This window comes from Argentina silus (genome assembly GCF_951799395.1).
Source record: "Argentina silus genome assembly, chromosome: 19".
Classification (NCBI taxonomy): domain Eukaryota; kingdom Metazoa; phylum Chordata; class Actinopteri; order Argentiniformes; family Argentinidae; genus Argentina; species Argentina silus.
Genome location: NC_139673.1, coordinates 1,434,969 through 1,448,439, shown reverse-complemented (window position 1 = coordinate 1,448,439; position 13,471 = coordinate 1,434,969). Strand labels below are relative to the sequence as shown.

Sequence of the window (13,471 nt, the reverse complement as noted above, 5' to 3'; positions counted from 1 at the left end):
TGTGTGTGTGTGTGTGTGTGTGTGTGTGTGTGGTGTGTGTGTGTGTGTGTGTGTGTGTGTGTGTGTGTGTGTGTGTGTGCGTGCGTGTGCGTGCGTGTGCGTGTGCGTGTGTGTGTGTGGTGAGGAAGCTGTACCAGCTGCTGTCACGGAGGGAGAGCTGGTTAAAGAAACGGGGATCAAACGGAGCGATCTGACACGTGACTTGCCGCTGACATCACAGGGCGTCTTCCAGAGGGAATTTGAACGAGGATTCGTTCTTCACTCGATGACATGCTCAGATGCATGTACCGTTCTGACAATTTGTTTTGATCAGCCAGTGAGTGTGGGCTACAAATCAGGAGGTTTCAGCAAACTAGATTCATTTAGCTGAGCGAAGATGACAGAGAAGAGGTAGGCAAGCCCCATTTCATCTACTGTGTTTTACTTATAAATATTAAAATAAACTCTTAGCAGCTTTTTACCGTGTTCTGTATTGTACAGTATGACTCCCTAAAGTGTTATTGACAACAACTAATCACATCGCAGTAGGTTTTCATAATTTGGTAAAATCCGGATTTAGTAAAGAAAATAAGAAGAGGCCTTAAGAGGGCTTACAAATGGCCTTCGATGAAACGGGGAATATGACAGATTCATGTTACATGGCTGTGCATCACGTATTAATATGATCCAAGTCCGCGGGGGGAAGGTCATCGGTAAACGCGCCAGGATCTTTAAGATGGATGATGAAAGCGGAGAAAAACTGCTGTCCCTTCAGATCCGTAATTATACGGTAAACGGCTGCAAGGTGAATATCCCACTGACTTCTCAGAGACCTTGAAGGGCCAAGGGTTAGGGTCCCCTGCTATATTATACACGACCTCTTTGAGGAGAGACATCTTCTCATACCTACTTCAAGGCAGCTATCTTTCTATTCACACGGCTGCCATTCAGCAAAGGAAAATACGGTGTATGCAACGTTCTCGAAAATAAGGAATTGTTTATGCCCCAACATCGAGCGTTGGAATAGCTATAAGCGTAAAATACAAAACATAATGCAGCATTTCACGGTGACTGGGTCTACATTAAAAAAAGAAACAATCTGCTTTTCAGGTCAAGCATGAAATGCAGCTGGTGTAACATGAGACATTCAGGCTACAAGGCAAATTGAAATCATACCGCATTGACAGATGTCTCCTATTGAAGAGGAGAGGGGAGGGATGTGCAAGGGATGTGTTTGTTAAAATGCAACGACTAAAAAACAATTTTATGCTCTCTTGACACCTTGTAGGATACGACACTTCTCTTCACATTACTGTACTTTACTATGCTACATGTAGTGAAGCACTAATCAATGTAACAACATTGCGTCAATATGTTATTACACAGTAATTACTAAACGTTGGTAAATCCTTTGTAATGGAGTTGGGCGGTAGCCTACAGCAACTAACCCTAACCCTAACCCTAACCCTAACCCTAAAGTGTCTGAATCTTGTTTTGGATACAATGTAGAGGTGACTACTGTCCAACCCAGTCAGCTAACACAGGTGGTCCACTCAGCCCAATGAGAGACCATTAACCTGGGGGGTCAACAGTGAGGGACAGGAATAGTTAGCGGCCCTGTAATCTCCCATCCCAGGATCTCATCTCTCGATTGTAGCCCACACCCCTCGAAACCTTTTGCTGCAAGCTCCACCTGAGATGCATGCAATGACCCTCCTCCTCCGCCCATGCTGATGTTTACAAACCGATGTGCACACATTGCACGAAATTAAAACATGGAGTAAGACTACGATTTTTTCGATGCCAGCATTTTCGCTGATGAGCAGGGTGCATTCAATTATCTAATAAATATTAATATTAAAAAGAAAACAACATTTTAGGCACACACACACACACACACACACACACACACACACACACACACACACACGCACGCACACTGCTGTGAGCCATGAAGAGAGGAAGGGAGGGAGGGAAGAAGGGAAGGTAATCTAGTAATCTTGTTAACAGACATTTACAGTGGATGGAGTTTTTCACAGCAACAAAAGCAGGCTGGAGATATAACTACTGGGGCTGTGTGATGAAACAGATCCACTGTGAGATTAACACAGTAATCTTCTCATCTGGTGTTAAGTGCTGTGATAATGCCACAGCCCGGAGTTTGTGAGTGAGTGTGTGTGTGTGTGTGTGTGTGTGTGTGTGTGTGTGTGTGTGTGTGTGCGCGTTTGCATGTGTGCGCGCGTTTGCATGTATGTGTGTGTGTGTGTGTGTCTGTGTGCGTGCATGTGTGTATGTGGGCCTTCTTGTGTTTGTGTGTGTGTGTGTGTGTGTGTGTCTGCATGTGTGTGTGTGTGTCTGCATGCATGTGTTCGCATGTGTGCCAGCGCCACCGAACAGACCCCTGCTTAAAGATGTGGTCATCGCTCTTCTGCAGTCAGACTGCTGGTGTGAGCATTATTTATAGAGGATTAAAAATGCAGTAAGCCCTAATAAAGCTGAGCCATTACTACTTTACACCCCCAGTGAGAAGGCCACCCTCCTCCTCCTTACCCCCAGTGTGCTGCTTCTTCCAGCCCGGCTGATTGATCGCCATGCAGCGCCATTAAGGAAACAATATAACGCATTACCATGGAAACAATAAAGATGGCGTCTCCAGCCCGGCAGAGATGGAGCGCTGAGGAGGAGTCGGTTGCCGAAAGCCGGAAAGGATTCACTCGTAAAAACGGGAGTTCTTGAGACGCACCGTCAGTGTGCAGCACGTGCAACAGGGGGGGGGGGGGGGGGGGGGGGCAGGAGCACATCTGGGGGGTCTGGTCCCTTAAGAAACAACAGGGGGGGACCAGGAGCACATCTGGGGGGTCTGGTCCCTTAAGAAACAACAGGGGGGGGGACCAGGAGCACATCTGGGGGGTCTGGTCCCTTAAGAAACAACAGGGGGAGACCAGGAGCACATCTGGGGGGTCTGGTCCCTTAAGAAACAACAGAGGGAGAGGATGCTACGAGATGAAAATTGCTTTTTGTGCCCAACTGATGAAGTTGTGAAAAATGAGACTGACGTCGCCAAGGTCAGACAGAGCAGGGGGACCGGAGGGGGTGGGGGCGGGGGGCGGAGGAGGGGGGGGGGAGAGAAGCAGCCACGATTCATATCACTGTTTTGTCATAATTATTCCAACAGGGATCTGTTGCATCCCTGCATCTCCCTCCGTCTCCTGAATCCCATCACGAGATTAGACACAGGTGGAAGGGTTAGGTATACACACCATCGGCCCAACGTCAGACAGAAGGGTTAGGTCTACACACCATCGGCCCAACGTCAGACGGAAGGGTTAGGTCTACACACCATCGGCCCAACGTCAGGTGGAAGGGTTAGGTCTACACACCATCGGCCCAACGTCAGACGGAAGGGTTAGGTCTACACACCATCAGCCCAACGTCAGACGGAAGGGTTAGGTCTACACACCATCAGCCCAATGCCCCCAGTCAATCACACAGCCGTTAGTGTTTGTTGGCAACAATCAGCGATCTGTCGCCGCTCAAATCATCCCGCCATCTGTCCCTGCAACAAACCAACCCAAAAACGCACAGGAACCCTGTGGAACCGACCACAAAGGCTTATTGATTTGGGAATGAGAACGACTTCAATGATGAAGCGGATGAGTGCTTCTAATTTGTAATTCATAGTGTTACAGTGTTGATGGCCGACAATAGGTCCAACTGAGAGATTAGCCTGAATGTGATTCGCCATTTACTGATTATCATATCCGTCACTGAACAAGTCATCGTTTGCGAGGAGCCCTGGACAAGAAGCAGCATCAAATCTATCCCAAAAAAACAACACGATACTGTAAGATTTAGACTGTTAATCAGGCCAACAATTTGGAACTGGTTTTCACAACACCCAATGATGGTGAGTGACCAAGTTAAGTGTGACACCAACTCTCTAACTAATGAACATACAGGTTGGTAGTAATGAACATACAGGTTGGTAGTAATGAACATACAGGTTGGTAGTAATGAACATACAGGTTGGTAGTAATGAACATACAGGTTGGTACGACATGAAGATGGTAATGCTTTGCATACTGTTTGAGTCGGGGTGACGGATCACAGGGTAAGACACTACGAGAGCTGATGGAAAACACAGTTCTTGGCTCCGGTCACAAAGCCGGACCCCGAGGACAGACCTCCTCTGCAGCCTCCTCTGAGGAGCCACTGTCCTTTATTTTATCATACAATACAGTCCAGGACACATATGAACAGGCCCTATAAAGACACATATGAACAGGCCCTATAAAGACACATATGAACAGGCCCTATAAAGACACACCGCTCTGCCTCCGTTCAATCACAGGGAAGTGAGGCGGTATTAACAGAGGCTCTGTGCGCAGCGTGGCTCTGTGTGCCTGCTGGGGGAGTTTAGCCCCCAGCGGAGACCGGCCCGCCGCACAATCACTTCTTTGAGGCGAGGTAGCGGGACGGTTGGCTGGCTGCCTCAGCACTGCTACCCTCTCACACAGAACACAAATACACCAGCATGGCGACTGCTTTACTGGCTGGCCACCGCCACCGCCACCGCCGCCGCCGCCGCCGCCGCCGCCGCCGCCGCCACGCTTCACACAGCGTAAGAACCCTCTACAGTAAGAGCGTTTACCGGCTCCCCGGCAGGCAGGCAGAACACACCCCGTTCACTGGCAGATGAAGACACAGCCGTGGGCTCCCTCTGTAGTCTGATGTCCTTTATTGTGCTCCATCCCGGTGTGTACAGCCTACTGTGGACATTCTGAGGCGCTAGATGGACGCCATTAAATTAAATGTGCCATCAGCATTTTGCATGCCTTCCTAAAAGCCTGCTGTAGATCTAACTGGGTAATGTCCGTGTGAAAGATTGAGTTTATATGAGGCTGTCGAGGTGCACGTTAACCAAACGTTGTGTGTATCACAATTAGCTTTTAGACTTGGCAGCCCTCAGTAAACACAGTGTGAGGCCTGGCGTTGGCTAGCCTGTGTTCCTGTGTAGGGTTGACCCTGTTTCTCTGTCTCTGTGCAGCGTGGGCTCCGAGCCCATTTTCTGTTACTTGCCTGAAAACCCTGAAAGTGAGACAGAATGAAAGAGTGGGAGAGCGAGATAGGGAGAGAAATAGCTTCTGTAATGGAAACGCAGGGAAGGAAGGCAGGCCTGCGGAGGCCACAGTGGTGTCACTGGCTGTAGAGTTAGAGGGACTCAAACACTGACAGGAGTGTGTGGGGTGGAATCAACATGAGAGTCTGATCACGACACACACTGCAGTGATGCAATGCCATGCACAGCCCCAGCCTCAGCCTCAGCCCCAGCCCCAGCCCCAGCCCCAGCCCCAGCCCCAGCCCCAGCCCCAGCCTCAGTCCCCCAGCCCCAGCCCCAGCCCCAGCCCCAGCCCCAGCCCCAGCCCCAGCCCCAGCCTCAGTCCCCCAGCCCCAGCCCCAGCCCCAGCCCCAGCCCCAGCCCCAGCCCCAGCCCCAGCCTCAGTCCCCCAGCCCCAGCCCCAGCCCCCCAGCCCCAGCCCCAGCCCCAGCCTCAGTCCCCCAGCCCCAGCCCCAGCCCCAGCCCCAGCCCCAGCCCCAGCCCCAGCCCCAGCCCCAGCCCCAGCCCCAAACGTCCCAGCCTCGTTGTCTCTCCTTGGCAGAGCCTGGGATGGCTCCTCTGATTTACAGTGACAGGTACAGTAGCATGCTAACAGCTAAAGCCAGCCACCGTGTGAACATGGATGTCATATTTGAGGGGAGGCTGAGTCCTTCCTCCCTCCTTCTCTGGTGGATAAAAGTGTCATATGTCATTATGTCGTTGTCCTTATGCCCCTAAACCCTCCTACTGAGTTTGTAGCTCCTGGATAAAAGCGCCGTGCTGCTGTGCCTCTGAGTCCGTCTGACCCAGGTCTCCGGTCCAGCTTGAATGTCAGAGGTAGATCAGGGCCATTCTGGCTGCCAGGAAACTCAGGACACATGTCACAACAACCCGCCCTGAATGCTTGTTAAATAAAGATGTGCCTCAATCCAATTCTAAATTAGGGATCCAGAGACTGAGTCAGAGAATGTGGTGTTGGATGAAAAATACTGTGCTCATTATTAGAAGTGTCGCCAACCCTATAAGAATCATTTAGAAAATGTACTCCATGTGAAGCTTCTTATATTTAATAAGCTGCTGCATGCAGGGTTGCACTATGCAAAGTGGTTTACAAAGTACTAGCTGTTAGAGTAAAAATGAGGCATTTGCAAGCAATATTTCCATTCCTCTGCTGTGGAGTGTACAATACTGAGATAAACTCTACATGTCAAACTTCTTCAGCCCACACATTCTCTAAAGTACCAAAGTGGGCAGCAACCTTAATCAATGAAACTCAACCTCTCTTTGTCACACTGAACAGTACAGTATGTTCTAGAAGGTTTCTTAAAATAACTGGTTTTGCATGCTTAATAAATCTCCTTTACTTTTTCATCAGGTTCTATTCCGTCGGGTTTGACACCTTGGTGAGGGACCAGCTCACAGAGGCATTCGCTTGTTTTCCTGAATTAGGTGTGTGTGTTTAAGCAATAAGGCGCGGGAATGTTGCACTTAATCAGGGATAAAGTCACAGTTAATCACGATAAAGCACAGACTCTAGTGCCTTATTTTTTACAAACAGTTACAAAATGAATTGTGACCATAAAACAGCGCCTTAAGTATTTATTTGTATGTACAATATATTGTGATTGTTTCTGACCTGTGCTCAGAAGTATAGTTCTCAAAACTACCACTGTTGTCATGCCAATCACATGCTTGTTTTGATCATATTCATATTCAAAGTGTTGTTTTGTAATTGTATTAAACATTTGGACAGGGCGGACTCGTAAAAGAAATCTTGGTCTCAGCGTGTTTTCCCTGAATGAATAAAAGTAAAATAAAAAAACGACATACAATTAAATTGATGAACTACAACTTGTGTCCTCTCTTCCTCTGTCCAACATTTCTCAATTCTCTCTTGATCAAAATCTCTTAATTAAAAAAGGACATCTTTGGTCCAGCACATTTCCCAGTGACATGCCAACCTCTGCGAGCCAGCAGCCATCTGTCCTTCTCTGCACCGAGGCTGAAGCCTTATTCCCAGCAAGCTGTGCTGTGCTATGAGCCAGCGTGCCCGGGAGAGAAAGGGAGCTCTGGAGGGAGAGAGAGAGGGGGGGGGGGGGGGGGAGTTAGAGAGAGAGGGAGAGAGAGGATGAAAAAAGAGAGGGGGGGGGGGGGGGGGGGAGAGAGGGAGAGAGAGGGAGAGAGAGAGAGAGGGGGGGCAGGGGGAGGGGGGGTTAAAGAGAGAGGGAGAGAGAGGGGGGAAGAGAGAGAGAGAGAGAGAGAGAGAGAGAGAGAGAGCGAGAGAGAGAGAGAGCGAGAGAGAGGGAGAGAGAGGGGGGGGTTAGAGAGAGAGGGAGAGAGTGGGGGGAAAGAGAGAGAGAGAGAGAGAGAGAGAGCTCCTGGGTTCCGTCACAGCCGGATGCGTCTGCAGGCTGCAGGGGCCACAGCTGAGAACCATGGGACAGAGTTGGCCCTCCCACATGGTCCAGGTCAATTGGCTCTCTAGCTATATCTGGCCATGGCAGACTTCTCACTGATGTCTCTCCCTCTGAGCCATGGCAGACTTCTCACTGATGTCTCTCCCTCTGAGCCATGGCAGACTTCTCAATGATGTCTCTCCCTCTGAGCCATGGCAGACTTCTCAATGATGTCTCTCCCCCTGAGCCATGGCAGACTTCTCAATGATGTCTCTCCCTCTGAGCCATGGCAGACTTCTCAATGATGTCTCTCCCTCTGAGCCATGGCAGACTTCTCAATGCGAGCTCTCCTCTATGGTTCTCTGAGCTGCAGCTGACTTGTATACAGTAGATGGAGGTTTCTCTCTCCCACCCTGTCCTGCAGTAGTACCTCCCAATGTTCTACAGCTGCATGGCCTTGGCAGACTCCTGAATACGATGCCTATACTACACGAGTGAATTGACTGAAATGATCATGCAATGATATGAAAATGTGAAGGGTGAATCTCAGGTCAAGATGATTTGTCCTGTCAAGTGACTTCTTGCTCTCTCTCTCTCTCTCTCTCTCTCTCTCTCTCTCTCTCTATCTGTCTCTCTCTCTCTCTCTCTCTCTCTCTCTCTCTCCCAGAGGAAAGGTAGATAAATATTAAAACGGTATGTATATATAATAACAAGTTCAGTTCTTAAAAAAATGTTGACCTTACATCAAAATATTAAGGACCTACTGTATATGCAAGGGAAAAGCACCAGAGACAGAACATACTGAACTCAGAGTGGAATTTCCCCTTGTGTCAGCAAAGACTTTGACTCAGTGGAGCTGTGATGTAAAGTAAATGTTGTGTCTCGATAAGGCTTTGCCTCGGAGCTTAGCGTAAAACTCTGAGACAAGTTAGCGACAGGAAATGAGTGTATAATGCGATCAACATGACGGTGTAAGCCACAGAGGAAAACACGGGGCGGGCTACAGCACTTCCGCCCATCGTCATCATCTGCGGGCCTGAACCGGCCACCTGGCAACTCTGGCAAATACCAGATGGGCCAGTCCACTTTTGGACGGGTCTGTCCTTCACTAATGAAACAAAATAAATAAATAAATAAATAAATCAAACAGAAAGCGGGATCAGCAGCCTGCGCCAACGGGCTCAAAGTTCTGTGCGATCCCGCAATAACATTTTTTTTAAAAAAACGTTCAGAGACTTGATTGACAGCGTTGGGAAACGCGTTCCATGTGGGATAAAACCCTTGATGAGCACCGCGGCACAGCAGAACCATGGCCTCACGCCTGGAATTAACGCTGCACGCTCCGCGTCGGTCTCTGTGGCTCAGTCGGTAGAGCACGGCGCTAACGACGCTTAGGTTGTGGGTTCGATTCCCGCCGGGACCGTATATACTGAAATGTATGCACTCACTGCAATGTAAGTTTCTTTAGATAAAAGCATCAGCTAAATGGCATAGATTATATATATTATATATAAAGCATTTGCCTGCTTATTTCTTGGGGGCGTGATGTTGGGTCTGTGTGCAAGGTGCTACTGTGGTGTTCAATATCAAAGAAGGTACAACCAGATATTATCTGTTTTGGTTTACACGCCTGCTATTTGATCTGAAATTGGGCCGGTGTGAGCTTGAGATGCCAGGGCCGACTCTTTTGTCCCAGTCCGGCCCTGATCATCAGAGAACACAGCGAGGACCTCTTTTCCCATGTCGGCTTTTCATCCGTGACGTGAGCTGTCTGATAAGTGCTCTAAATGTCTAAATGAACTTTAAACCCTTCAAACGATCAAATCCCTAACAATCTTCTTTCAGAAGCTGGTATAATGTGGTTTTGACTGTGTTTTAAGTACCGCTGAGATAAAATTCTAAATGGTCATCGTAATCTCCAGCCCCCGGGGGGGGTGCGGGGGTGGGGGGTGCGGGGGTGTGGTGGGGATTTTCTGTTCTTTAATCCAGGAGTGATCCCAGGAATCTGTGCTGACTGAGAATGTCGGGCGTAATCCTATTCTTTTGATCTGGTTAGCAATCACAAGTTCAGGCAGGCAGGGTTGCTTATTTATTTATTGCACGTACCACTCAATGACATCATACAGTCAGGGGGAGTGGGAAACGGAGTGTGTGCGTGCGTGCGTGCGTGCGTGCGTCTGTGTGTGTGTGTGTGTCTGCGTGCGCGCCTGCATCGGTACAGACAGATGGTCTACAGCCATTTTGACTGAAACATTGTCAAGTCAGCAAGGTTTGGATCTCTCTGACGGCGGTCCAAACCAGGGCCCGGGTCCACAAAGAGCAGAAATGCTGATCCAGGATCAGGTCGCCACCTGCCCATATAATCGGATTAATTATGATATAAAATGCAGAAATGGTTCTAGATCAGCAGTCCTCCGTCGCCAGGCCTGCGTGGCGGCTTTGACGGCTCTGAGAGTACAGTAGGCTGTTGGGTGTAATTAAAGCAGTAAGGCATGGCTGTCTGGATGTGCACTCTACCGTCCCGTCTCCACTCCATTACCCCCCTGCAGCAGCATCGCCCTTGATACCTTCTTTTTCTCTTTGAAGCATTAATTTAGCTATTACCCAACACATCTCTCCATTGCTGGCGTTTGGAGGATCAAAACTGCATGGGCCTTCAATGGGCTTGATGCACGCACGCACGTCTGTGTGGGTATGTGGGTATGTGTGTGTGTGTGTGTGTATGTGTGTGTGTGTGTGTATGTGTGTGTGTGTGTGTGTGTGTGTGTGTGTGTGTGTGTGTGTGTGTGTGTGTGTGTGTGTGTGTATGGGTGTGCAGACCCCTTTCCCCTTGACCAGGTTGTTTTCATTCAGTCTCAAGTGATTCCCTCTGCTGCTTCGTGTCTTGTGACCCCTCCCTGCTCGTGTCTTGTGACCCCCCCTGCACACTGAAGCCTACCACCTGTGAAAACACCTGTGGCTACTAGCAGCTAGCACGTAGCGGCAATGAATACCCTCCTCACACACACACTGGATCACACAGCTTTACTGGGAAAACCGTAGTCTACCTGTCTGGCTCCAATTACAGTCCTGCAAGAGATGCTGATTTCTAACATAGATATAGTGTCAAAAGTAAGTCAAGGGTCCACCATGGTATGTGCTGCACGATCTATGTGGAACGTGTCTCTGCATGCGGATGGAAAGAGGAACGGGGAGGGTATCAAACGTTTCACTGCATTCTGTCCCAAGAATTCTGCACAGAATGCAACACATTCTATCTACAATGCTGCACAGAATGCTGCACAGAATCTAGAATGCATAGAGCACGTAGGTCAATGGACCCTCCCTGTGTAGCAGACAGCAAATGTGTCGTTTGTAAAATCCAACTCTCTCTCTCCGCACCCTTCTGCTCGGAGTATAAAACAGCTTGCTGCTGATATCATACTTGGCTATTTGTGTCTAAGAACAGCCAGCGCTGTAGGTTGAATCTCAGGTCAAGGTGATTTGTCCTGTCAAGTGACTTCTTGCTCTCTCTCTCTCTCTCTCTCTCTCTCTCTCTCTCTCTCTCTCTCTCTCCCTCCCTCCCTCCCTCTCCCTCACTCTCTCTCTCTCTCTCTCCCTCCCATTCCTGGGGCTGTTTTTCAGCCTGACAGCCTTCTGCACTGCCCTGATATGTTCCCCTGAACTGTGATTCCACATCTTTATTATTGATGGGGAACGACTCAGGGATCAGAATCACAGAGAACTTTCAGATAAAGGACAGTAGTATGGAAGTCACACGGTCTATACGAGACCCTGCTGTGATACGACTATCTCTACCAAAATGATTGGACCCTGCAGCTGAAAGAACATACCCCTCAGTACGAAATTGATTCTCCTGATTGCCGTCTGTGCCCTGAAGATATTAAACCTGAACATACTGTATCCATTCCTCCTTCAGGCCTCCACTGTAGTCTGGCGTGAATGAGTTGATTTGTTGCTTTTTTCTTTTCTTTCTTTCTTTCTCTCTCTCTCTCTCTCTCTCTCTCTCTCTCTCTCTCCTTCACCACTCCCTCCGTTTCTCTTGCTCCCTCTCTGCTCAGAGGGACAGCAAACATTAAGCCAATAGAGGAGATAAAAAGGCATTTTATCATTGTCAGACTGCGGCAATGTTTAAAGCTGCACTCAGGGCCAGCCTTCAATTTACATAAATTGTCGTCTGACAGAAGCTGGTGGCAGTTATTTCACCTAAAGCTCTGGTAATGGCTGCAGCGGTCAACAGAGGAGTGTTCTGCTCAGGCTTTGTGAGGGTAAAGATAATTCACGTGAAATATCCATTTAATCCAAAAAAAAAAGGTTTGTTGTTTCTCTTTGAAAACGTGCGCGACATGTCGCACTTCCTCACCATATGTAAACAAAAACCAGGGGTTTAGTTACGTAAGTCGAACGCTTGATCCATGACACACTTTTGCGTAACTCTGTGTATTTAAAAAGGGATTGAAAAGATGGGATTTCACCACTAAGCCCTTTAGAACACACTGCACATCATCAAAGTCTGGCGCTGTTCTCTGTCTCATAGTTAGGTATAAACCCCCACAATTAATCATGTTAAGAACCAATAAACGGCTTTATTTTTAAAACAATTTTTCAAATAAACATCCCTGAATTAAAATCTAAAGCGCTTCACACAGAACCAGATCACAGACCAGCAAACGGTCTGCCCATGGCCAGCTCCTCAAACCACGCGCATCAGAAATATGTTACAGTACAGAACGTGAGAGAGGCAGGCTCTCTGTTGAGATGAGGAGACAATAAAGAGAATAACAGAGGGAGAGCATCACAGAGAGAATCCCACTTCACACCCGCCTGTAGGGTCCTTCTCTTTAATCCCTCTCTCCTTGCCCATGTCTAACTCCCTATGGGTGATTCCCCCCGCATCCTCAGACGGAATGAAGCTTAGCCTATCCAACACACAGGCCACCGGGCAGCGCAACATCAAACAGAATGCTTTTTTTCAGTATATTGGCCTCAAATACACAGATCAAGTGCATCAAGACACAGATGTAAACAGGGTATGAAAACATTGCTCCCCACTGCCAGAGGGGTAATGTATTTCCGAGACCCAAATGGCCAGACGGTTGCTCAGAACCTCCTCTGGGAGGGACAGAAGGTAAAACCGAAGAGCTCCTGATGAATAAATAAGAGGCAGGAATTTTTGGGACAGAATGTTTGTTGTTTTGCTCCTAGACAGCCAGAGTAGTAAACCAGAAAAAGGGCAACGAGTGGTGTTGTTTATCTTACGAATTAAAAGCCTTTTTTTTTTTTAATACGAACGAATTTAATCTGAGTTATAGATAATGCATAAACATGAACACGACTAGATAGGAATAAATAACAGATAAATATCACTACTGCATATTTTCTCTAGGCTTAGAAATCACCCCATGATAGGAATCTAAGCACTGCAATCAAATTGTTGCTAGCCGGTGTTGCACTGTGCATTCCCTGAATGGATCAGCTCTGTCTGCTCCTGTTAAAGCCCGGGGGTTAAGCTACCTGTAAAGCAGCACGGCATCTAACAACAAAGCCAGGAGTCAGAGGACCAGGAGAACTCACCTTCGCCACCCTGTTGGCCACCTCTCGACCCACCATCAGCCCCTGGACAAAGGTCCTCGCCGCGATGAACGCCCTGGTGACCTGGGCCTTCAGCTTCCTGGGCACGTCTCCGAAGGGCTTGAGCTGGTCCGTGTATTTACTGATGCACTCCAGGTAGTCGTCGCTGAAGTGGTACTGGGAGTTGAGCAGCTGGAACATGCGCTCCAGCAGGTGGGACCAGAAGTCGTTGAGCATCTCCTCTAGGTTGACGTTGCCACCCGTGTAGTAGCGCTTGAGCTCCGTGAAGAGGTCCTGGAACACCTCCGAGTTCTGCATGTAGAGTTTGCCGTACGTGCGCGTGAACATGTCGTTGAGGGACTTCTCCGAGTTGTCCAGCAGCTCCAGGAAGAACTCTGGTAGGAGGAGAAGGAGAAGGAGGAGAAGG

General features: G+C 48.6%; 1 protein-coding gene across 1 annotated transcript in view; it reads right to left on the bottom strand.

Moving 5' to 3' along the window:
• The window catches only part of LOC310819946 (glypican-6-like), a gene marked incomplete at its 5' end in the record, with an annotated part of 111,055 nt that overhangs the window by 39,573 nt on the left and 58,011 nt on the right, over positions 1–13,471 (bottom strand). The window contains one exon of the mRNA XM_083691380.1: positions 13,048–13,439. Coding sequence (XP_083547506.1) covers positions 13,048–13,439 — 392 coding nt within the window. The remainder of the gene's footprint in view (positions 1–13,047; positions 13,440–13,471) is intronic.